Here is a 21,861-nt window from a genome sequence, read left to right as displayed (position 1 = left end):
AAAATTTAAGACTCTTAGCAGAAACACGGTCGCAACCCGACCCCGTCGCGTTCTTCGAATACACTTTCTACGACTACCTATTACTATATAGCTTTCGTATATAGATAGATCTCGTCGTGCGAGTCGTCGCTACGTTTGTATATATGTCTTATCTTTTACTTAAAATACCGGTATTTCGATACTACGGGGTGTAGCATAACGACGAGTAGCTTCGTACTATAGCCTATTTTGAGTTGTTGTACAGAAGTCGCTAACGGTCGCCCGTACTCGGTCCACCTTTCGCCAAGAACCTGACATGATTCCGACCCGACCCGTCACCTCCTTCTTCCTTCCATGTGCCTCGCATCGATGTCGCTGCCTTTGGCTCCACAATTCGTTTCGAAGCGCCAGCTATGGCCAGGATGATTGTGGATCCCAGCTCATATCGCGTTTGGAGCTCTGCGAGACAATGACCGGCTAGAGTTCTCTACATCCTCACTGAGCTGACACCGATATGGCAGGTCTTCTGGCAGGCGAAGTGGCAGCAGTCACCGGCGGTGTGACTGGAATTGGACGAGCCATAGCACTGGGGTTCCTTCGCGAGGGTGCATCGGTTACAGTCAACTACCTCGACTCAGAAGAATCTGTCAAGCACTTCGAGAGCCTGAAAGCCGAGGCGCCCAAAGATGCACGTCTCACAGGAGTAGCAGGAGACATTGGCAAGAAAGAGGTCGCCCAAGCCATCGTAGAGAAAGCAGTATCTTCATTTGGCGGCCTTGATGTCTTCGTTGCCAACGCTGGCGTCAGCCAGTTCAAGGACTTCCTAACGTGAGCCATGTTCATCTGTGATCTTGGCCCCTGCACTCACAAACAGCCAGGCTCGAAGAAGCAGTCCTGGACTCTCATCTTGACACCAACATCAAGGGCACCTTCTGGACCTCCCAAGCTGCAGCCAAGCACATGGTCTCTCAGGGTCGTGGCGGCAGCATAATCGGCATCTCATCAATCAGCGCACATCTCGGCGGAGCGCAACAAGTCCACTACACCCCAACGAAAGCTGTAGTACTAAGCATGATGCAATCTCAGGCTTGTGCTCTTGGGAAGCATGGCATTCGCTGCAATGCCCTTCTGCCTGGAACTACGAGGACTGCACTGGCAGCTGGCGATCTTGCGAATGCAGATAAGCTGCGATATCTAGAAACTCGAACGCCATTGGGACGAGTTGCCGACCCTGAAGATATTGCCGGTCCAGCGATATTTTTGGCGAGTGACTTGAGCAAGTTTGTGTCTGGGGCTCAGATCTTGGTCGATGGCGGAATCTCAGTATCGTTGCAATGAGACGCACGCTGCCATCATCGAGCTGATCTCGCCGAGCAAATAGGCTCATGGGTGGTATTGTCATCATACAGCCTGGGCGAAGCACTTCCGGAACAGTTCCAGGTCACTGCTTTCTAGACCCCTTCCATGCTCTGTCATCTCATCTAGAACAGCTTGTAACCTGCCTTCCATTCTCACTACAACACCTTCAAACCTCTCCATGACCGCAGCCCCTCCAAACTTTCCCATCATCTTCACGCTTCCCTTTCTCCTCTCCCTAGGCATCTCCACCTCGAACCACACGCCGCACCTGCCACCACTTCTCCCATTCATGCTGACAATCCCACTCAGCTCCAGGCTCTGGTACCTCCCGATAACCGCATCTGGCGCTCGAGCGATGAGAGCATCCACAGGCTCTGTAATGGCATAGGCTTTATCACTGAATACATTGCCATAAGGATCTATGACGCCGATCTTGGCGCGGTGGAGATCGTAGAATATCGGGAGGGCTTCTTTCCGCAGGAGACGTGATACTTCGATAAGAGGCGGCGGTGGCATGGTCATGCTTTGCGTGAGAAAGGCTTCGTGGGGTGGATGAAGTGGCGGAAGGAGGGAGAGAATGTGGTGTGCGTAGACCTTCTCACGAAGCTCGGGCGGAAGAGCTAGCAAAGGGAAAGTCTGCGCATCATCGGAGGTTTCAAGCAGTGTGATCAGGTTCGGTCTAGTACTAGCGAACCCGGGAGTGGTTGGAAGGTCATCTTTAGCAATCAGCTTGCGTTGGACGCAAAAGCTGTGCAGCTCTATCGTGGTGCAGGAATCGTAGGAGATGAGGCCTCGATTGGCACGGTTGCTGAGGTATTGGAGACGAGGTGTCGTTGCTGACGCTGGCCAGAAGTAATGCAGGACGTTCAACCTGTTCTGTAGATCGATGCGGTGGGTAAGCTCGACATGTGGCAGTTTCCAGTAGTGCAGTGGCCAATTGTTGGCGGAGGGAGGTGCGTGCTGGACCATGTTCTCTTGTTTATCTGTTGACGACTGAGTGTTCCTCCCAAGCTGTGCTGATCATCTATCGTGGAGGACATGGCCACCAAAAGCGGCGATAAGGCTTTGTTCGATTTCGCTTAATCTGGCACAAGGACTAGACACTGTATGTGCGACTGACAAAGAAACATTGAGCATCGAAAGTCGAAGCGCATATGGAGATCTAGCTACGTGCTCGGGTATCCCAGTCTTCGCGTCGGTAGCGGATAGTGCTGAGCTGCGCAGCTGTTCAGACACCTGAGTTGAGCAGCACATCGATTCAACTTGCTCTTAGCAGATCCTCCAGGTCTCCTGCACTGCTCGTTGTGACACACACGCTCTAACATAGAAGACAGTACGCCAACGATGTTTGGCCTCCTACTGTACAGAGTATCATCAATTGGGCTGCCGTCCTGACCCCTGCATCCTCTGCTTATGGCACGACCAGTCTGCGTGCTCCATTGTCGAAGATGACCCTGAGAGCTTGAAGGTCCTCCAATCGTAGCTCAAGTTCCTCCCGCTTCGCGATTTTGCCCATCAGAGTGTCCACCTGCGTCTTCATGTCTTCGATAGGTATTTCGAACGACCCCACCGCCCGTCCCGTTGTGTCGTACTTCTGACGTGACACTATAGCGCCCTTGCGTGGAGGGAGATCGATCTCGAGATGCGCCTCAACCTGAGTCATTCCATTCGTTGCTGTCAGGTTCGCGCGGACGAGGAACTTCTTGTACTCGGACAGAAGCTTGGGGTGGTTGGTGATGGATCTTGCGAGCTGGGACATGTAGTCACTGTGCAGTGTAGGATGTGCTGCGGTACCCCATCGTACCCATTGGCGTTTATTGTCGAACTCAATCCTCATTCTGTGGACCAGGTAGAAGCGTGGAAGTGACTCTTGGCGGACCAGCTGACAGACCTTCGTGATGGACGGTTGTGGCATGCCCAGTGGTAGATCGTGCGTGCGGTCTACCTCCCTCTGAGCCCTCGCGACGCTCGAGGATTTATCCCAATACGCGCGAAAATCAAAGGGAGCAGGAGGCAACTTGGAGTCTATCAGGTTTCTAAAGGTGTCGAGGTGATAGTCGTAGATCCGAACGCGCAGTTCTGCTGGCAAGTCGAGGAATTTGTGGAATGTGCGTTCGTCATCAGCCTTCTCTAGTGTCTCGATTAGGTGCACCTTGTTAGAGCCCTTCGCGATGATAATGCCGCGGTATGTAGAGATAGTGCGAAGCTCTGCGAGAATATCAGCATTAATCTTCAAGTGAAGACGCTCTTATCGTGCTTACCCTGTATTGGACGCTTCCTATACAGTATCAGCCCTCGATTAACACGCTAGAGCAACTTCCGCAGATCTGCGAGCAGCAGAGCCTTAGACACTGTCTAAGAGCCTTGCCGTCTTGCCGTCCGCTCGCTTCGAGGTCTATCCGTAACTCCTCTGGAGTTACATTTTGCCGAAACTGTAACTTCTAGTAGTCTCCCCTAGGGCCGTATCGTGTGTAATAACCTCGGTTCTCCTCGAGCTGCACTATCGTGTCAGTACTTCGAGGCCGATGAGGTGGGAAGCAAGGCCCGCGATGCTGGACTCGAGAAGTATTGATGTGTTTTGTGGAGTATATATACGGGTGTGTGTAGTTGAGACCGAGGAAAAACAGTTTTCTTGAGACTAAGCTGGCCCGTGCGGGCCACGTGCATAAGTGAGTCCGAGCACGAAGGCAGTCCACAAAATGTAGTGCTAGAGAGCCGGTAACCGTCTTAAGGGGAGGCGCGAAGGGTATGCGCCCGCATCGATAGCGCCGCCGACACTTCGTAGCGCAACCTTTCGACGTCGCTCTTTCTAGCTAGCTCTGTTTCGAAGCTATAATCTCGCTGTCCGTGTCGTTATATTAAGTGTAAGGTAGCTGTATACAGATTTTGGAGTTCTTCGCCGAGAAGGGGTCTAAGTCTACTAGCGGGTATATACGTAGCTAATTATAAATTTCTGGCTTCTTTTTGACTAATAAGAGCGTGCGCTCTAAATTATCTCTCGACCTTATATAGGCCAACAGCTACAGCACCGCCACATTTTGATCTCGTTAGAATTGTAGTTATCGCTACGGGCGCTTTCTAGACACCTTCGCTCGCTAACGTCGTTGACCTACGGTCGCAAGCTCCCTACGGTACGACTAGCGCTCGCTCTCGGTGCCTTCCAAGCTACCCTTCGCTTAACAAGGGCTCTCAGACCCTGTGCCACCTGACTACGTCGATTCATTCTTGATGCTGGAAGCCTCACCTCTCTCCCATGGCTCTCCGTCCTATGCGATATTCACCCATCTTCATGCTTTGAACGTGCATAAGATCATCGCGCACGAATGGAGCAACTAGCATTCTATGAGAATTGTAAGTTTCATGATGTCGATAAGGTATGATCAAGCCTTGTATCTTCAATGACGCGGTCAGTCAGCTCTAGTCCATAAGACAGTTCTGTCCCACGATATTGCGACTAGTCACGGTGTCATAGTCATTGTGACTGGCTAAGGAGCCTTGAGGTGCGCTAGATCCCAACACACGTGGCTCGAGCATTTTGAAAGCGGTTCTGGAGCTTTGTTACTACTATTGTAAGCTAGAACGCTAGGTTAGATAAAGAGAGACAAAGAGCGACTCGACCGAACGAGACTTCGAGGTTACGTAGAAGTAGCACAACTGCAGTACAAATTGTATTCTCTTTGGTGTATGTGGCTAAGGGAAGGGTCCCATTAGCCACCATCGCACATAGATGTAATAGCCTTTGCAATTACTCTGTTCTACGCTGCCAACTTGGGTCACCATTGCACCCTTATGCCATACCGCTTGTTCCACCTACTATTGTGTATGCTTTGTCGGATTCTCGCTCTTTGCCTAACATTCATTGTTCTCTGAGCTAGTTTCCCTGTACGCAACAAGACGATCTCGCACTGCCCTACTCCAGATCCAACACCTCAATCAAGCCTCTCTCAAAGATCAGTCTAAAAGCCTCGACGTCCCACCGGTCAATCTCCATATTTTCTCGCTTGTTCATCGCTTCTAAATGTAACTCCACCTCCTCTCGGATCCTCTCTACAGCCGCCCACACCTCTACAGAAGCCTGCGGCGCATCTAATCTCCAATGGAAGAACCATCCGCCATCTCGAAGTGGAAGTTCTATCTCATAAAGCATCCTGATAGGTTCTCTGCCACTCGTCCTGTCGAGTGCCACGTGAAGGTCGATTTTCTTGTACCGCTGAATAACGGCTGGTGCAGCTAGTTCGATGAGACGCCCGATCAGTGGGGTTATGCCGATGAGACGTGGGTTACCTGCGCGTTTGAGGATCCCTAAGTTTCCGTAGCCGATGAGGATAGTTCAGAGGTTGTAGAAGAGAGGGTGTGATTCGAGCCGGAGTTGTTTAGAGACTATAGTGATAGGCGGCGGCGGAATTGTGTAGGGGGCTACGTCCCAGCGGACGCGATGAAGCGGCTCGAAGTAGAAGTCATAGATGCGAGTTCGGAGTTCCGGTGGCAGATCCATGAAGCGTAGGAATGTGCGGTCCTCGTCGGCTTTCTCGAGGGCGCTGATGAGCTGCGGCTTGGTCGTGGTGCTCGTGCTGGGGATGTTGCGCTTCTGACATAGATCTCGCAGTTCTACGGGTCGCATGATATTAGCGATGTCAGAGCTCAGTACTATGGGCTACTCACCAGCTTCTGACTCTCTGCCATACAACATGAGCCCACGATCAACTCGCGAAAGCCGGTCTTGCAGCTGCTCGTGAGAGAGCGATTTCGCCGCGGACTTGGAGATGTGGTGCCCTTTCAACTTCAGCTCTGTGCGCAGTTGTTCGCGACTGCAATCTTCTCGGCGCATCAACTTCCAGTCATGCAATAGCAGATTGCTGAACTCCGCGCGACCTCGATATTGAACCATTGTTGCTGTACTGGGTCCTGTCGTCTGATGTTGTGTGCTGAAGGGATGTGCGACGGGAGAAGTGCTCTCTGGAGGGTTCAAAGCTCTGAACCCTGCTGCGGCTTGGCACATCCGTGCGGTTCACGTGCTCAAGTGAATCCCAGCTTTCTGGCGGCAGTTCAATCCTAGCCGCTTCCGCCCTCCAAAGCGACTTTCGCCAGATCTTACATACCCCGTCTATTCGATGTGACGTCGAACGGAGAGGCCACCATTGCGTGCTTCTCCAACCGACTCCGTAGCTTGGAGTACCATAGTCGGAGGGGTTGGTTTAGCCCGTACAAGCTCTTGAGCAGTTTCGCACATCGCGCATTGCCGGTATCTCCAGGTGCATCGAGAGGGAGTTAAATTTAGGCCTCCTCTGGCATCTCACCATCCAGGAGCGCGCTAATGAACTCCATCTTGGGTCAGGTCCAGCCGAGGGCTGCAGCCAGTGCGAATAGCATACGCAAAGCAGCTGTCTTCATCACTCCGGTGTAGGTCTCAGTGAAGTTGAGTCCTTCGATTTGTTGACGCGGCAATAGCTTCTCCACGTCAGCGTTAATTACATACATTCGGATACCAATTGTGTCGCGCGACGTTTAGGGAGGTAAATGTAAAGTGCGTCCGTGCTGTATCTCCACCTTAGCGATACAGATAGCGGCACTTTTGATTGGTTAAAACTAATTTTGCATAGCGCCTATAAGTGGCTAGATTCTAGCGCTAGCGAATTTGTTTCTCCGACCCGTGCGATTCACTCTAAATCTAAGGTACCTCCTACCTCCTAAGCTCGCTCCTTTGCTCGCAGAATGCTATTTACACACGGATAGCGCTCGGTAGTGCCTTCGCTCGTCTTTGAGGCAGGCCTCTGCCTCTCTTCAGCATTTTTGAAAGATCTCACTCAAGCAGTGTCATCAGACCATCGGTCCTTCGACAGATTAACTTGCTTTACCCCCTCTTCTACTTGCATTATGCCATTCCGAGCCGAAAACATCCCTCCCTCTCAAGACATACCGGGAAGCTCCGCGCCTATTGCATGAGACTTCGAGGAGCTTGCTCAAGGAACGTGTTCCTCGCATATACCTTGACGGTGGCGGCGATACTGATTGACCACTCGAGAGCTTGGGGGCTCAACGCACCCTCGGAAGCTCCACTCACCCAATGACACGTCCAGGGTTTAATTCAGGGCACCTATTCCTTGAACAAACCAGACCGCCGGGGCGATGCCGATTGACCAATCCGTCAAAGACCGACGAGGTCTCCTGAAAAAAGACAGGACCGGCATTCTTCCTCAACAATTTCGACATTTTGTTGATAATCTCGCACCTAGATCCACGAGATTCACTCAGGCGGGTGAGCAGCATAGCTAAACACCATCGATAAGTCTCCACCCTGAGCTCCGCAGGAAGCTTCTTGAACCTGTTGAACGTAACTCCCTCATATCCCCAACATCGGATCGCTGTAGGCATCCGGGGTTCGTGACGTGCACTCTTACGAAACAGGTAGATTCTCTCCCTCGGTGGCTTCCAGAATGCCGACAAGAGTCTCCTTCAGCCCAGCTGATACATGTGAAAGCTTTAGCTCTCGATCTATACGGAACACCTGCAACGTCTCCAATCTCAGGACCTCGTACCCCAATAAGCCACATTGAGGGCTGAGACAGATGTTCGGGGGGTTGAGGTCACATAGTGCAGTATCTGTATCGATTTCTTGCATGGAGGTAGTCTTCAACGCCTTGCTGGGATGGTGCTTGGTTTCTGCCGCCGTCTGGGAATTTGATCTCCGGTAGTCGATGCTGCCAGGATAGTTCCGCTTGCGGCCATTGAAGGACTGCCGTGGTCGCATCTCAGTACAGTTCGAAAAGGCAATGCGAACCGTCACCGAGAATATCTCGCAAGAGCTCCAATACTGCCAACGGCATTCCACATCCTCAAGTACTCTACAGTACCAGGATCCCTGGGCCGAAGTGTACTCCCTCATCGACCCCAAAGCGTCCGATGACAAGATCATGGAGAAGATCTGCCAGCTTTGGGCAAATGTAATGGGGACTGTCACCAGCAGACCTTCCTTGAACCAGTTAGTTAACGGGGAAGCCTTGGGGCTCCTGCTACTTACTGCTTGCCTGTCAAACTTTTCTCGACGACTGGATTCCTGCGACCTGCGGAGTTTGGGCATCCTAGGAAGGAAAAGGTGAGATATGGTGTCAAAGAATCATCATCATCGTTCGTAGCTGTTCATGGGTGGGAGCGATACTAAGGATCCGACTCACGCTCTTTCAGTCATATCACCACGAGACATCTCCCCAAGGAGAGGGCGCATCCACCTCTTCTCCACGCCGCCGGCAATAAGTCAGCATCAAGAAGCCAAAGCGGCACACCACCTGGGCACAACAAAGAAAGAAGTAAAGGGCTGCGCAGTACAATAACAATACCGCCATCTACATCAGCATATCGAAGCATACCCCATCGCTAAAAGCATGCCTAATGAGACCCAACGCCCTTATACGTGCCCATTCGCCCTCCCATGTCTCGGCCCCTCATCTTCATCCTCGTCATCCAGCGCAAAAGCATCATCGTCGTCCATGTTAGACCTCTCTTTACTCTTTCCAATCCTGCCCACTTCCATGTCGTCCAATTCAGCCTCGTCATAAGCCCTCGCTGCCTCGACGTCACGCTCGGCTTTGCGGCCATTGAGACCAAGGCCGTCGCCTCTGCCATCATCGTAAGGATCGCTACCGATGACGCCTTGGTAGCCTCGTCTTCTCCTCCTGCTGCGCCAGATGAAGATCCCCCATGCAACAGCGGCGATCAGGATCACAGCAAGGGCGCCTTCTCCTGATCTGCGGTAGGCGTTCCATTGTGCTTCTTGGAGTCTGCTGGCTTCTTCCTCCTGTGCGGCGGTAGAGTTGGGATGACCTCCGACTGAGACTTCGGTCCCCTTTTCGCCGTCGATCTTGCTGTCGACTGGGGTGCCGCCGATAGACGCGATGTCTACGCCCATGAAGCGGTCGAGCATGTCTCGGCTTCGGCGTGGGTAGTCGAAGGGGACCATGTGGGAGGAGTTGTAGAAGCGGAGGTAGGTGAGGTTGCGGGCAGTCTGGTATTGGCCTGCAGGCTCGCCTTCGAAGGTCCAGTCGTGTTTCATGGAGGTCATGCCGTCGCTTTGCATACCTGTGCCGCCATTGAATTTGAGATTGTTGATGAGGTTCTCGGTACCGATGTGGTTGCAGATCATGTCCTTGTCGCCAGAGAAGAGGACGATGGGCATTTTTTCGAGGAGATCGGGGAGGAGTTGCATGCTGGGTTTGGAGTTCTTGGCGGTGAATGCGGCGCCGACTTGGTTGTTGCATTCGACCCAGCCTGTCTTCTTGTCGACGTTGATGTGAAGTGCTTTCTTTACGTCGTCGCGGCGGAGATATGGCTTGACTTGTGCGAGGTCCGGAGGCCAGTTCATGCCGCATGATGGGTAGCTGTCGCGGAGGCGAACATCGTACATGTTGACGCATGCTTGGTCGGCCGGAGAACTTTGAGTGTTGCGCAGGATCTCTTGCATGACAGATTCACACACGGCGACGTCGATCTTGTCAGCAGCACCAGGTTCGTTGAGGGCCTTGAGGCAATCCTGTTGTTGTCTGGTCGCTGTTCTATCGGCCTCTGAGCCCGCCTGCAGAATGCCAGCTTCGTACGCGAAAGGAATGTAGGAGATGTACTGATCCGGCCCAGATATCCAGCCATTGCCAATCAGCAGACCCGAGAGATTCCACTTGTGTTTCTGATTGGCCTTGTTGCGGTCCACGATAGCCTTTGCGACGTATGGTATCCATTGACCGGCGTAAGATTCTCCTGCAATGTAGATCTACCATCATGTTAGGCCACATATCTTCCATATGTATTGTTCCCAACTCACATCGTCATGCTCATGATCTGGAAAAAGCTTGAAGAAGCCGTCCATGAAAGCGATCATCTGCTCAGCCATCTGGTCCATCTCATGCACATAGCTGTCCGTATCCACATAACTGAACCCCGTGCCCACCGGGTTATCCACGAACAAGACATTCGCAAACTCGTCCCAGCTTCCATCCTGCAGCCTCAATGTACCATCCTTTTTCACTCTATACGGCCCAATCTCCATCAGCGCACCATCCATGCTACTACACCCCGGCCCTCCATTCAGCCACAACACCAGACGTTTCTTGTCCCCTATATGTCTGTTCTTCACCAGCCAGAAGAAGAGGTTGCCATGGTGGTCGGGTGTAATCTCGAGGTGGCCGGCGTACATATCTAATCGCGGTGATGAAGGCGCGCCGGGGAGGTCGTGGATGTAGTAGTCGCTGGCGGACTTTGCGGCCTGGGCGACAGGAAGCCATATTGATGACAGTAATGTTGCAACGGATAGCAGTGCGCTCCATGGAGAGTGCCGCCGCCTGGCAGGCGGATGTGGTGTATATGCCATGTTGGTTGATGATCGATACGTGGCCGCTGGTAGAGGTATGGAGAGGTGTTGCGGCTTGGATCGTCGTCAGCCGGGAGGATGCAAGATCAAGGGTCCACCTCGAGAAGGACGGGACAGCAACAACGATCTTCGACGCGTGCTTCTTATAGCTGCTGTCCTACGCACAAGATATGGGTGAAGCGCACACGTCGCGCTACTGCGCTTTGTTAAGTAGTAGCTGAGCTTCTGTGTCGCCGTCGCGGTATTCGGGCGATAAAGCAGACGTGGCGTTGTGAAGCCATCAGCTGCTGCGATGATCACCGCTGCGACATGCTCACATTCATCTTCCTGCACGATATGCGCCGACTAGCTCATCATATCATGGTATATTGTAACAATCTAGCCAGCTATTGACAACCATTTGCAGAACAAAGATTGTGTGCGTGCCTGAGGTGTCTCAGGTCACGTGCCAACAGACTTCCAGGCGACAGCTTCGTGATCTGCGGCCGGGATTCTTGTCGCGTCATCTTCGTCGCGACTTCGACATGCCAAACAGTGAAAGCACACACAACACTACGCAATGCTCCATACTCCCCCAGGGTTACAGCTATAGCTCGAGATGCCTGCGTGAGTACCTCTAGCGCATATAAGATATCACGCGTCTAACACTCTCCAGGCCAGGCGACCAGCACCGCGACAACGCGAACACGATCAACCCGTTCATCGACAAGACGCCACACATCACCGAGTACACCGCACAGGAGATTGCCACACTTCAGAGTCGGCTAGATAAGCAGCTGGGTCCGGAATACATCTCGACGCGACCGGGCAATGGAGGAGGGAAGGTGCATTACTTGGCAGCAGAGAAGGTCATCAACTTGGCGAATGAAGTGTTTGGCTTCAATGGCTGGAGCTCGTCCATCATCAACGTCCAGATCGACTTTGTCGATGAGAATCCGACCAATGGCAAGATCAACCTCGGCTTGTCGACAATTGTGCGAGTGACTCTCAAAGATGGCACATTCCACGAGGACACAGGGTACGGACACTGTGAAAACACAAAGGGCAAAGCGGCTGCCTTTGAGAAGGCGAAGAAGGAAGCTGCGACAGATGCCATGAAGAGAGCGTTACGAAACTTTGGCAATGTCTTGGGGAACTGCCTCTATGACAAGGACTATCTTAGCAAGATTACCAAGGTCAAAGCGACACCATCGAGGTGGGACGAGAAGAACTTGCACAGACATCCGGACTTTGCGCCCATCAAACAGGAACCTGTCACACAAGTTCCACAGCAGAACAATACGTCAGCGATCCAGCGAAACACAAGCGTGCAGTCTGTCCAGTCGGCTGCGTCTTTTGGGTCAGGAGAGTTCGAAGACGACTTCGGTGGCACCACATTCGATGAAACAGACTTCAACCACCCGGACGAGGTCATGCTCGAAGACAGTACAATTACGAACGGCGCACCATCACCAGCGAGGCCGGCCGTGCATGGGCAGAATCAGAAAGGCCAGCGGCAAGGCGTGCCTAGGACGCACTCGATGCCACAAATGAGACCACCCAATCAACAAATACCAGCGCAAGGCAACGTACAGCCCCCGGCTCCAGTGCAGGGGCTGCAGGCGCCACAAAGACCACAACCAGTGTCACGACCACCAATGATCGCCGGGCAGCCAGCAGCCAGAATGTTACCGCCACAAACGCCAGGCAATGCGCAAAGACCCCAGCAATACAACCATGGTCAATTACAGCCAAACCACGATGGGGTGCGATCGAACCCGTCTTCGGGCACGATGAGCGATTCTCCATCAAACCAGGCGCCAAGGATCATCGGTGTGGCCAAGAACCAACCACAAGGACATGGACCAAATGAGCCGACAGACGAGCACGGCTTCCCGATACCACGCGAACCACCACAAGGCATACCTTCAGGATTCGTAACCGGACGCAAGGCTGAAGTGTTCAATCAACCAGGCGAAGCAAGGCCGACGGAAGGCAACATAGCATTCAACCCGCATGCCGACAGTCCATCAATACGGAGGACGCAAGGCATCAATCCTGGCAAATCCGCGCCCATAAGCCGCGCAGTCTTCAGCAACGGCCATACACAATCACCAGCTCAGCAACAACCAGCTGCCGCCGGCAATGGGTTTCAGAGCGCCGCTAGCAACGGCTTCAATGGAGCGCAGAGACCTGCCGGCGCCAACTATATCAACCCATCAGCAGACATGAGTCGGAAGATTGGTATGCCCGGTGGCCCTGGAGGCATGCAGAACAGATCAGCTTACAGGCCGCCTGCTGCCGTGAAGAGGCCTGCCATGGCTGATGTGACGAACACCCATGGCATGGACGGCGCATCGGATCCGAAGAAGGCGAAGGTCGATGATGCAGCGACTGCGAATGGTGAGAATGCCGCTGCTAGGGATCCGAATGGCGTCACAACATGAAAAGCTGTGTATGCCAGTGACTGGTGTGAGCACTCACAGGACGAGAAACATCTGCTATCTGCGGTTTTGAGCGTGGCGTTGGAGGAGACGTGAAGTTTGGACTTTGCTAGAAGACTTAGCTAGCGCTTATGACATGACATTGACTATCCAGCCCTTGTTGGGATCATTGCGCAATCGCGAGACTGGACCTCAGCCGACCCATTGATGAACGCATCTCGGCCCTCGTCGCCGTGGAGAGAACGGCACGGCTAATGTTAAGCTTCCCCAGCCGCCGCGGTCACGTTTCGGCTTGTGCAGCCGTGCAGCACAGTCGATTCTTTCAGCGCCGATACTTCGAATAATGAATGTCATGGAGGTATCTATACCAGTAAAGCTGTGCTTGGTCTTGATGGGTATGGTGCATGCCCTCCCAAACTCGAAAGAACGTATACATATCTCCGCAAGGCACACGATTGTGCACCATCATACAGTAGACATCGAGATTTAGTCCTTTATAGCGACGAACGGAATAGAAGGTCTTTGTTGTGAAGCTACGTTATCTACACAAAGACATGCACGTGGCTTCCCTTTCCGTCCACGGACCTTTGTTCCACTTTTTGCTGGCTATCGTGCGTTGGCATCTCGAGCACCTCAGGAAAGCATCTGCACCAGCGAGCACACCCTACAACATGGCTTCTGTCGTTCCGGCTAATACCATGCCAGGGGACTGGCCTAGATGGCTCATCGAGAGAATCAAGAACGATCCCAACGGCATTGACCAACGATGGACAGGTGGCTGGCACCTCGGAGATGGAGGAGGCGGCCTAGCATCTCTTTGGACAGCGTTCGACGAGAGAAGCAACTCAGCGATCGACAGAATGGTAGTGAAAGTGCTAGCACTCAACCATGCAGACTGGTGGGATCCCACGAAATGGTCTGATGGCATCAACGCCGTGGGCTACCGAAACTTCGCTGCGCCTATCAATCACAATCAGCCCCAAGAAGCCATCGTTATGCAACGGCTGTCTACTATCGCCATACAACCACCGCCGGGCGCTCGAAGGCATCCACTTTGCAAGTATCGTGGTAAAAACCGCCACCGATATGCTGAATCGACGCTGGAAGCTGTTCATGGACTTTTGCTCATATCGTGACCTACACGAGCTCATAGTCGAGTACTTCGTCCAGAGAGTAGATATTCCAGAGCCATTCATAGTATGTGAGCTACTCTGAGCGCCGAGAGAATTTCCTGACGAGTCTCGAATTTAGTGGTATGTCGCGGAGCAACTTCTGCTAGCAGCACAAGTACTGCTTCAAGGCGGCACGGGTGCAAACACCGTGCCGAATTGGCGTGGCATCATACACAGAGAGTAAGAAGCGGCTTGTTCAAGATGTGGAAGCGAAGACTGATGAGTCTAGCACCAAGCCTAGCAATGTGCTGCTACTGGCCCCAGATGCGTAGACATTTCGACATTATCCGACCGTACAGCTTGGTGATTTCGGCTTCGCTTGCGAGACTGATGTTAATGACGGGACAAACAATCCCGTCGAGTTCTTCGAAGACGAAGGCACGGATGGCTTCCTCTCGCCGGAGCAGAGAAGATGGTACAGGAGGAACGGAGATTTCGACCTGAGTGCCAGGCGAAGACTACGAGAGCAGACGAATGTCTGGGGCGTAGGCATCATCCTTTGGTTCGTCCAACACTCATATCACATGAACCATTCAAGACTGCAAGGCTAACACATCCCAGGTCCATGGTGAACCTCCAACCCGACGGCTGGCCCGGCATAGGCCGCCAGAACAGACAGCCCCCGTTCCTACCGGGAATGTACTCTGCAAGCCTATCCAATTTCATTGCGCAATGCGTCCGGTATAATCCCACTGGAACAATAGGCCGCCCTACGGTCGCTCAAGCTTTGAACCAAATTCGAAATAATCCACTGGTCCCGGGGCATGATAATTTCCAGAGTATGGAGACGGCGGATCCGGGTGTACATCTTAGTAGGAGTACGAATCCGCATAGGTTGCAGCACTTCCGACCTCATGATAGGTATCGACTTGGGTTGAGGAGAGAGCAGATGCCGAAGATGTAGGAGTGGTGCTCGTAAGGGTCTGTGTGTATGATGATGAAACACTCTTTGAATGATGGACGCAGTTTATACTCAGCTGCAGGCGCGAGGAGCAGGCCTTCATAAGTCTGGAACCGAGGCCATACGAGCGAGATCTCTTGCGCGATGCTGGGGACTGTCTGAGCCAACTTCACACAGAGCGCAAGGTGGAATCCTAGAACATCTTTGTTAGGTCTCGACACTGGAGTCGATGCGGTGCAAATTTCCATTAGATGACAGAAGAATGCTTCTGGTAGAAGTCAGAACGGGTTCCAAAGCGAGGACCTACCATGGGAACGTGCTTATCGCCTGCAGCAATAATACTAGGCTGCTCACTTACTATGGCTGATGTCAGTGTCCTGAGACCGAGTCGGGTACCAGGTGCGATAGATCTTATCCAAGAGTTGTTGACGCCAGAAGCCATGGCTTCCACGCTCGTTGGTCACATATAGAGCACAGTCTTGGAAGCAGAACGGCCTCGAATCTTCAGGAGTGAGTTGGTCCAAAGTCTTTTTGACAAGTCTGCCGTCGATGTGCAAATGAAGTGGGCGTCTTGCGTTGCTGTACCAAGTTCGGCAGAGTAGTTTTGCGAGGAGCCACTGTGGGTGGCAAGATACAGGTAGGCTTGCTGAAGCGTCTCCATTCGGCATCCCAGTGGTAGGAGTCTGCCAAATTTCGAGGGGTTTCAGTTGATCCTGTTTTTACGTTGTAGATAGTGCGTGGCATGTTGCTTCATCACCGTTGCGGTCGTCCTACAAAAATGACATCCTGTTGTTAAGTAGGGCTGCTGTGCCACATTTAAGCGCCGTATCGAAGTTTCAGTCGATCGTCGGTAGGCAGCAGCTGAGTGTCCAATGGAAGTTCTCAGATTACATCTGCCCTGCAGGCATCGGACTCCTGGGGCATGAAGGAGGCTACTCCGAATTCCGGGTCGACGAATGCCAGAGTGAAAGGCGAAAAAAGCTGTGTTGTAGATTCTCTGTCAGTGCCATATTGCCCCCGTGGTGAGAAACGAACTGCTGTCTTGCGTTTCGAGCTTCGAAATGGTGGCTCGATAGCTTCATGTCAGGGCCGGAGCCAACTCCTATCACGTCGTCATCTGCTCTTGTGTTCCCAACGAGTCAACGCGGCCGTGGAAGAAGGTCGGAGATTAGGATCCGGCTTCTCAAGCGGAGCACACATGGCCGACCGGCACCAACGGCGACTAAGGTCCATGTTGGCCAAAATCCTTCGCAGACACGCGTGGCACGCTGCTAATTTCTAAAGAGCGACGGGAAGGCGACAAGCAGTCGATGGGAGAAGCAGCGAAGGATTTTGCGAAGACCAGCACGTCGCTGTGGGTGTTTGTGGTCACGAAGTGCAGTCTCATCAAAGCGTGGCCAATGGTGCAGCGGTACCTGCATCCTGCTAGCCTGCAAGATGTCGAAAAAGCTATTTCCAGACCAGGGTAAGCTGCCGCTTTGAAGCGTGTCTCGCATCGTGATGTGCCGATGATTATTGGATGCAGCTCAGGCGAGCAAGCGGGTGTTCCTGACGCTTGCCGTAACAGGCGGTGGAGCGGTTAGTTCTAACTTCTAATGCTCGAGGTTCCGCGACCTCAGCCACGGCCCACGGCACCATTTCCAGCATGATGCATCAGGCCAGTGCTGGTGGTCTAGAAGCAAGCGATGCAGCGGTGAGTGGGAGGCAGAGGGGATCCCAGCAAGGATTGGCAATGGCAGCAGGTCAGCACTGAGAGCGGAGCTGCGGACGGTCTGGGTCTGGGAGAAGTTGCAATATCAAACCCTGCAAAAGGCAACATGAATCGACCGTTGGACCGCTTGGTGCGTCGCAAGCCACAAAGCTTAGCACCCAAGCTCGCCAAGCGCATCCTCTTCTCTCATTCCACTCTCCTTTCCCTCCTGCACCCGCGCCGCCTCGTATTCGTCGCCGACGTCGAACAGACACCCCCCTCCATTCATTCCTTGAACGGCCTCGGCCAACGACGCTCTCTACCACCACCACCGGCACCTCACTGTAGTCACTCATTGTACATACCACCTCGCCGACCACCGCTCGCCGGCGCCAGACCAGCCATCACAACGACAACACGTCGATAAACCTGCACTCCTGAAACAACCCGCCAATCCAGCTTGCATAATCACACATGATCTGACGCGCGCTGGAAACAAGGAACCACCCCATACCGTAATCTCATACACACCCGACGTCACGACAGGAGAGCTATACCTTTGCACTGCATGTCACGATTCGCCCGGTAGACAACGTAGACCTTGACCCGAGCGACGGGCTCCACCAGATAAGCCAGCCTTGCAGAACAGGTGGAAGGGGCGTGATGAAGTTACCCTTTGCGCAAGCAGAGCTGCAGGCGGCAGGGCAGCAGGAGAAGCACATCAAGCGCATTGTCGACCATGCCGCCACTGGATTGCACGACATCACGCGAACCGTAGTGAAGCGGTCCGAAACATCCAGCAGCAGCAAGTCCTCGAGCACGTGCGACAATGAGGGTGCAAACTGCCACACGCCGGCACAGACACAGAATACCCAAAACACTGCCATCATTCTCGGTGTCGTGTACGTATCATGGTGGGATCTTGTCGTTGCCTGTGCTAACATCTGCCTAGTATTCCTATGGCAGTTGCAATAGTCATCCTCCTCGTGCTCCACCGACGACATGTCAAGAAACAACGGCTAGAGGACATCAACGACCCTCACAAGTCCTTGGACTTTGGCATGGAAGGAATCGCACCGGCGGCATCGAAGCAATCAAAAGGCCGAAAGAAGGGACCGGAAATGATTGTCACCGACCTTGGTGCTGCGTCGTCCAAGAGGAAGGATATGGGTTTGTCAATGGACTTGTCAATGCACATAGACAGCCCGTATGTGCTGCCTGCGGCCATGAACGGCTCGCGTGAATCCATACACAGCATGTCGCGCAGCATGGTGGATCCGCACGATCCATACCGACCGGTGACGCTTATGCGACCCTCAACCGACAACGACTCGATGCGCTTCAACAACCGCCTGGGCGACAACGGCTCCGTCTACTCCATGTCGACAGGTCACCACTCCAACCTCCGAGAGAACGTCAGCCTCGTCGCGAATGCCCGACCAATGTCACAGTCTTTCGACAAGCGTGCAGACTCCATGTCGCCTCACGAATCTATGTCCACAGGTGAATTTCCGCCTCGACAAATGCACAGCTCCATGAATCGAAATGGTCAGCATAGTCGCAAGCCAAGTCTGGACAAGCCAATGCCGGAGATCAACGAGAAGGAGATCTTGTACTCGCCTCCATCTGTGCCAGAGCCAGTCGCAAGAGAGCTCCCTTCGCCGCCACGATTATCAATAAACAGCAATCTTGCCCCACCAAGAGGAGACTACATGACAGCGCCGCCGATCGACAGCCGTCCAGAATCAAGCAACTACGGCGATGACTTTCCACCTGCTCCGACACACCCGACAATCATGATTCCAGAGCCGTACGAGATTGATATGGTTGCAGAACGGTATTCCTTGGACGCCCCAGCTGCCTTGCCCGTAAGAGGTGCCAGCTTGCACCCAGCGCAACCCGTTCCAGCACAAAACCGGTTATCAGTCATGGGTCTTCGACCACTTCCACCCGATGTTCCTGACGAGACGCCCGAGTTGCGTGCGAACAGAATACGCTCGTTCTACAAGGAATACTTTGATGACAGCAAGCCGACGGCTGGCAATGCTCCACATGGCAACCCTGCTATCGGTGTAACGCCAGATGAGGTATACGACGACTATCTGGATGGCGTAGTTTACGATCCTCACAGCGGCGGGTTCTACGCTCCTGGAGCACGTCCTTTCGCTGAGACTCCAGTCCGCAGAGCGATGACACCACCACCACGAGGTGCTCAGGGCAAGCCCCGTGTCAGTGGCGGCTCGCAAGGTGGCTACCCACACCAGAGGAAGTTCTCTGCTGCGTACTCGACAATGTCCGGTGGTCGTCCAAGAGGCCGCTCAATGCCAAAGAAGAAGCTGCCACCGCCATCACCATTGTCTAGCTTGCCTACACCGCACAAGCTGAGAAAAGATGCGCAAATCTTCAACCCGCTCGATTTCGCTCCTCCGACTTCGATTCGAGACCTGCAGAACGGCAGAAGGCCAGACTCGCCGCTCGGCACCCCAAGACCTTACAGTCCAAGCGTAAGAGCTTTCACGCCGCTGGCGTCGTCGTTCGAGAACCTCGCAGTCTTGCCATCTCCCCACGATCTACGCAAATCAGGCACGTTCACCGCACTCGACTTCGCACCACCTTCGAAGATCAGAGATCCTATGCTGTCGTCTGGCGATGCCGGCAGCATTCGCAGTAACCGCTCCGGCATCTCAACGATTCAACGGGACGCCGTTCGAGAAGGTGCATACCGCGTGTCGAGAATTCCCAAGGAGATGGTCACGACAAGGGACGACCTCGCTTCGCAGCTCAAGCCAAAGATGGACTTGACCTCTTACGCTTAGACGGCTCTTTCTGGCCCACACATCATGACGACAACATCACGAGAGCATATAGAACCCGGCGCACATATCGATTTGTCTTGTCATCACGAACCCCGCCTCCACGGCCATGGCTGGTTGTACTTTTGTATTTTTCTGTTTCACACACCCATACCTGTCACATCTGCCTGTACCATTACCCGGCCTAACTAGTAATTCTGCACATACGGGCGACGGCAATATCGTTTGACCACAACCACAAGATCGACACTTTTTGCGCTTTCTGGTCACTCGTTCCGACAGGCTATAGCCAGGTTCTGGAAGTATCAGCATTGGAGAGTTGTTTTTACCTTTTACCGATCACGGCAGCTACACAGCATGAATGGGAACCCGGAATCGAGGTCCTGGCCACTACGGAATGGATGGTCGCTCTCGCGGGTAGGGAGGATTGAATCTGAGACCACGGTTCTCCTGGAAGGGGGGAATCAATCAATCAATCATTGGGAGGAGTAAAGTAGCTTATAGAGGGGGCATTAATGTTTTTTGTGTTTTTGCTTCGGCAGATGGATTGAGGGATGTGTGCTGTAGGGACCGGGATCTTGGGGTTGATCTGACTTTGAGGGTATGGGTAGAATAGGGATGAGGGTGAGTGGGGAGGGGGGAGTGGACATAGAGAGTCTGTAGAGGATGATATGGATGGTGTTTGAAGAAGCCGCGGGAGTGGTGTTTTCAGTTGAAGCGTTCGGCAGCTTTATGCAGAGGTGATTTGGTGTGTTTGCATGTTCATGCAGGAGCAGCGGTGCCTTGAATCCACGAGAGTCCACGCCGCCTGCACGCACTCATGCTGCCATCGGTTGAGCTGCGTCTCACACTCTGTACGAAGATGATACGACGCACGAATCAGGAATCTGCAGTGCCCAGATATGGACGAAGCCACAGGGACTGGTCCCTGTGCCTACCTCCTTCTCAGGCGCACGTGATGCACCCTGATGCTATGTAAGCGGTCAGGGTCTCAGCGAAGCGCCTGAAAGGAAGATCGCAGATTCGGCTATTTCCGCCTTATGCGACACCTTTACTACCACCTTCGAAGCAATGCTACAATACAACCACACTAGGCAGCGACAAACCTAGGAAGAGGTTCCTCGAAAACAGCTTAATAAAGATAATTGGAAAACGTATATACGCAATTGCGTAAAGCTGCAGAATATACGAGCGACAAATAAGCAAGTTCATTTTTGGCTTATGCTTTAGAATCTGGATTAAGGCTACTATCTATTAACAATACTACCTAGCTGTCGATTAAGACACCCGAGGACCCTTGGAATAGTATGCCCTACCGCCTCTAAGTGTTCTTCCGATGGTGCGCTAGGTTATAGTAAAGATGCAGCTATCAACCGGGCGCAGCTCTAGAATTCTTAAAACAGCAATTTAGACGGTGTTTCCGCAGCAGCTTCTAGTCCTATCTCTTTTAAACTTGTAGCCTAGCCTTAGAACACCTTTCCCAAGATTCAGCAGTTATTATATACGTACAAGACGATGTTGTAATATGTTGTATATATATAAGCTAAAAAAGGCCAAATCTGCTACCTTGCTTTCAGACCCTTGGGCTTGAATTGGCACGTGACGCTAAATTCAAGCCTAACAGTCTGAGAAGGAGATAGCTTCTCACCACAATCCTCACCAACACGACGGGCGGGTTCGCCTTGGTCTCGATCTTGACCGGGGTAGACGACGTTATCCGAACACAACATTGCTGCATATGTTTGGCATGAGGAAACCAGCCATAGCTGGTGCAGAAGTGGAGGAGCTGGTGAATGACTCGAGGAGACTTTGTAGTGTGTGAGATCTGACAATGAAACTCCTGCAGCTTGTGAACTGGTGTCTTGATCAGAGCAGAACACCGGGCTCGCACTCTTATCTGACAGTGTCGTGGCCATGATTGATGGGGTCGTGAATATGATGCAAAATGGAGGCCGAAAGACGCAGCATTGGGATTTCGTGTGGGTGCTTTGGGCCGTTGCTCGGATATCGTTGAGGTTGGGGTAATGTTCAGTGCGTAGGCATGACAGACTTGATCCGCTGAGCTAAGTACTGTACTGTGTGCAGTGAGAGGATACTCAGATGGAAAGGAGGTGAGGTGGCTGCGAAACCGATCTGGGAAGGAAGGAGGGGCACGGTCCCACTTTATCT

General features: G+C 52.9%; 8 protein-coding genes across 8 annotated transcripts; 4 read left to right on the top strand and 4 right to left on the bottom strand.

Moving 5' to 3' along the window:
• Positions 1–493: 493 nt before the first annotated feature.
• Positions 494–1,317, top strand: CLAFUR5_13485 (L-rhamnose-1-dehydrogenase; the record flags this gene model as incomplete). Its single annotated transcript, XM_047912633.1, has 2 exons — positions 494–807; positions 858–1,317. 2 exons carry the CDS (start codon positions 494–496, stop codon positions 1,315–1,317), a joined length of 774 nt encoding a protein of 257 aa, XP_047768715.1.
• A 63-nt stretch (positions 1,318–1,380) lies between these two features.
• Positions 1,381–2,307, bottom strand: CLAFUR5_13484 (uncharacterized protein; the record flags this gene model as incomplete). The annotated part of the gene is made up of 1 exon (XM_047912632.1): positions 1,381–2,307. The coding sequence occupies one exon, from the start codon at positions 2,305–2,307 to the stop codon at positions 1,381–1,383; it is 927 nt and encodes a 308-aa protein (XP_047768714.1).
• A 442-nt stretch (positions 2,308–2,749) lies between these two features.
• On the bottom strand, positions 2,750–5,485 carry CLAFUR5_13483 (uncharacterized protein; the record flags this gene model as incomplete). The annotated part of the gene is made up of 3 exons (XM_047912631.1): positions 2,750–3,546; positions 3,600–3,616; positions 5,253–5,485. The coding sequence occupies 3 exons, from the start codon at positions 5,483–5,485 to the stop codon at positions 2,750–2,752; spliced, it is 1,047 nt and encodes a 348-aa protein (XP_047768710.1).
• Positions 5,486–5,668: 183 nt separating this feature from the next.
• CLAFUR5_13482 (uncharacterized protein) lies at positions 5,669–6,337 on the bottom strand (the record flags this gene model as incomplete). Its single annotated transcript, XM_047912630.1, has 2 exons — positions 5,669–5,946; positions 6,001–6,337. 2 exons carry the CDS (start codon positions 6,335–6,337, stop codon positions 5,669–5,671), a joined length of 615 nt encoding a protein of 204 aa, XP_047768709.1.
• Positions 6,338–8,740: 2,403 nt separating this feature from the next.
• On the bottom strand, positions 8,741–10,693 carry CLAFUR5_13481 (Pheromone-processing carboxypeptidase kex1; the record flags this gene model as incomplete). The annotated part of the gene is made up of 2 exons (XM_047912629.1): positions 8,741–10,096; positions 10,148–10,693. The coding sequence occupies 2 exons, from the start codon at positions 10,691–10,693 to the stop codon at positions 8,741–8,743; spliced, it is 1,902 nt and encodes a 633-aa protein (XP_047768711.1).
• A 598-nt stretch (positions 10,694–11,291) lies between these two features.
• CLAFUR5_13480 (DNA repair and recombination protein rhm52) lies at positions 11,292–13,119 on the top strand (the record flags this gene model as incomplete). Its single annotated transcript, XM_047912628.1, has 2 exons — positions 11,292–11,299; positions 11,349–13,119. 2 exons carry the CDS (start codon positions 11,292–11,294, stop codon positions 13,117–13,119), a joined length of 1,779 nt encoding a protein of 592 aa, XP_047768959.1.
• An 885-nt stretch (positions 13,120–14,004) lies between these two features.
• Positions 14,005–15,192, top strand: CLAFUR5_13479 (uncharacterized protein; the record flags this gene model as incomplete). The annotated part of the gene is made up of 5 exons (XM_047912627.1): positions 14,005–14,313; positions 14,368–14,468; positions 14,518–14,533; positions 14,588–14,790; positions 14,850–15,192. The coding sequence occupies 5 exons, from the start codon at positions 14,005–14,007 to the stop codon at positions 15,190–15,192; spliced, it is 972 nt and encodes a 323-aa protein (XP_047768914.1).
• Positions 15,193–17,542: 2,350 nt separating this feature from the next.
• On the top strand, positions 17,543–19,695 carry CLAFUR5_13478 (uncharacterized protein; the record flags this gene model as incomplete). Its single annotated transcript, XM_047912626.1, has 2 exons — positions 17,543–17,781; positions 17,832–19,695. The coding sequence occupies 2 exons, from the start codon at positions 17,543–17,545 to the stop codon at positions 19,693–19,695; spliced, it is 2,103 nt and encodes a 700-aa protein (XP_047768915.1).
• Between the last annotated feature and the right edge of the window lie 2,166 nt (positions 19,696–21,861).

The sequence above is a fragment of the Fulvia fulva genome, chromosome 12 (assembly GCF_020509005.1).
Source record: "Fulvia fulva chromosome 12, complete sequence".
NCBI lineage: Eukaryota > Fungi > Ascomycota > Dothideomycetes > Mycosphaerellales > Mycosphaerellaceae > Fulvia > Fulvia fulva.
Note: the sequence above shows the minus strand (reverse complement) of the source record. Positions and strands in the feature narration are given on the sequence as shown.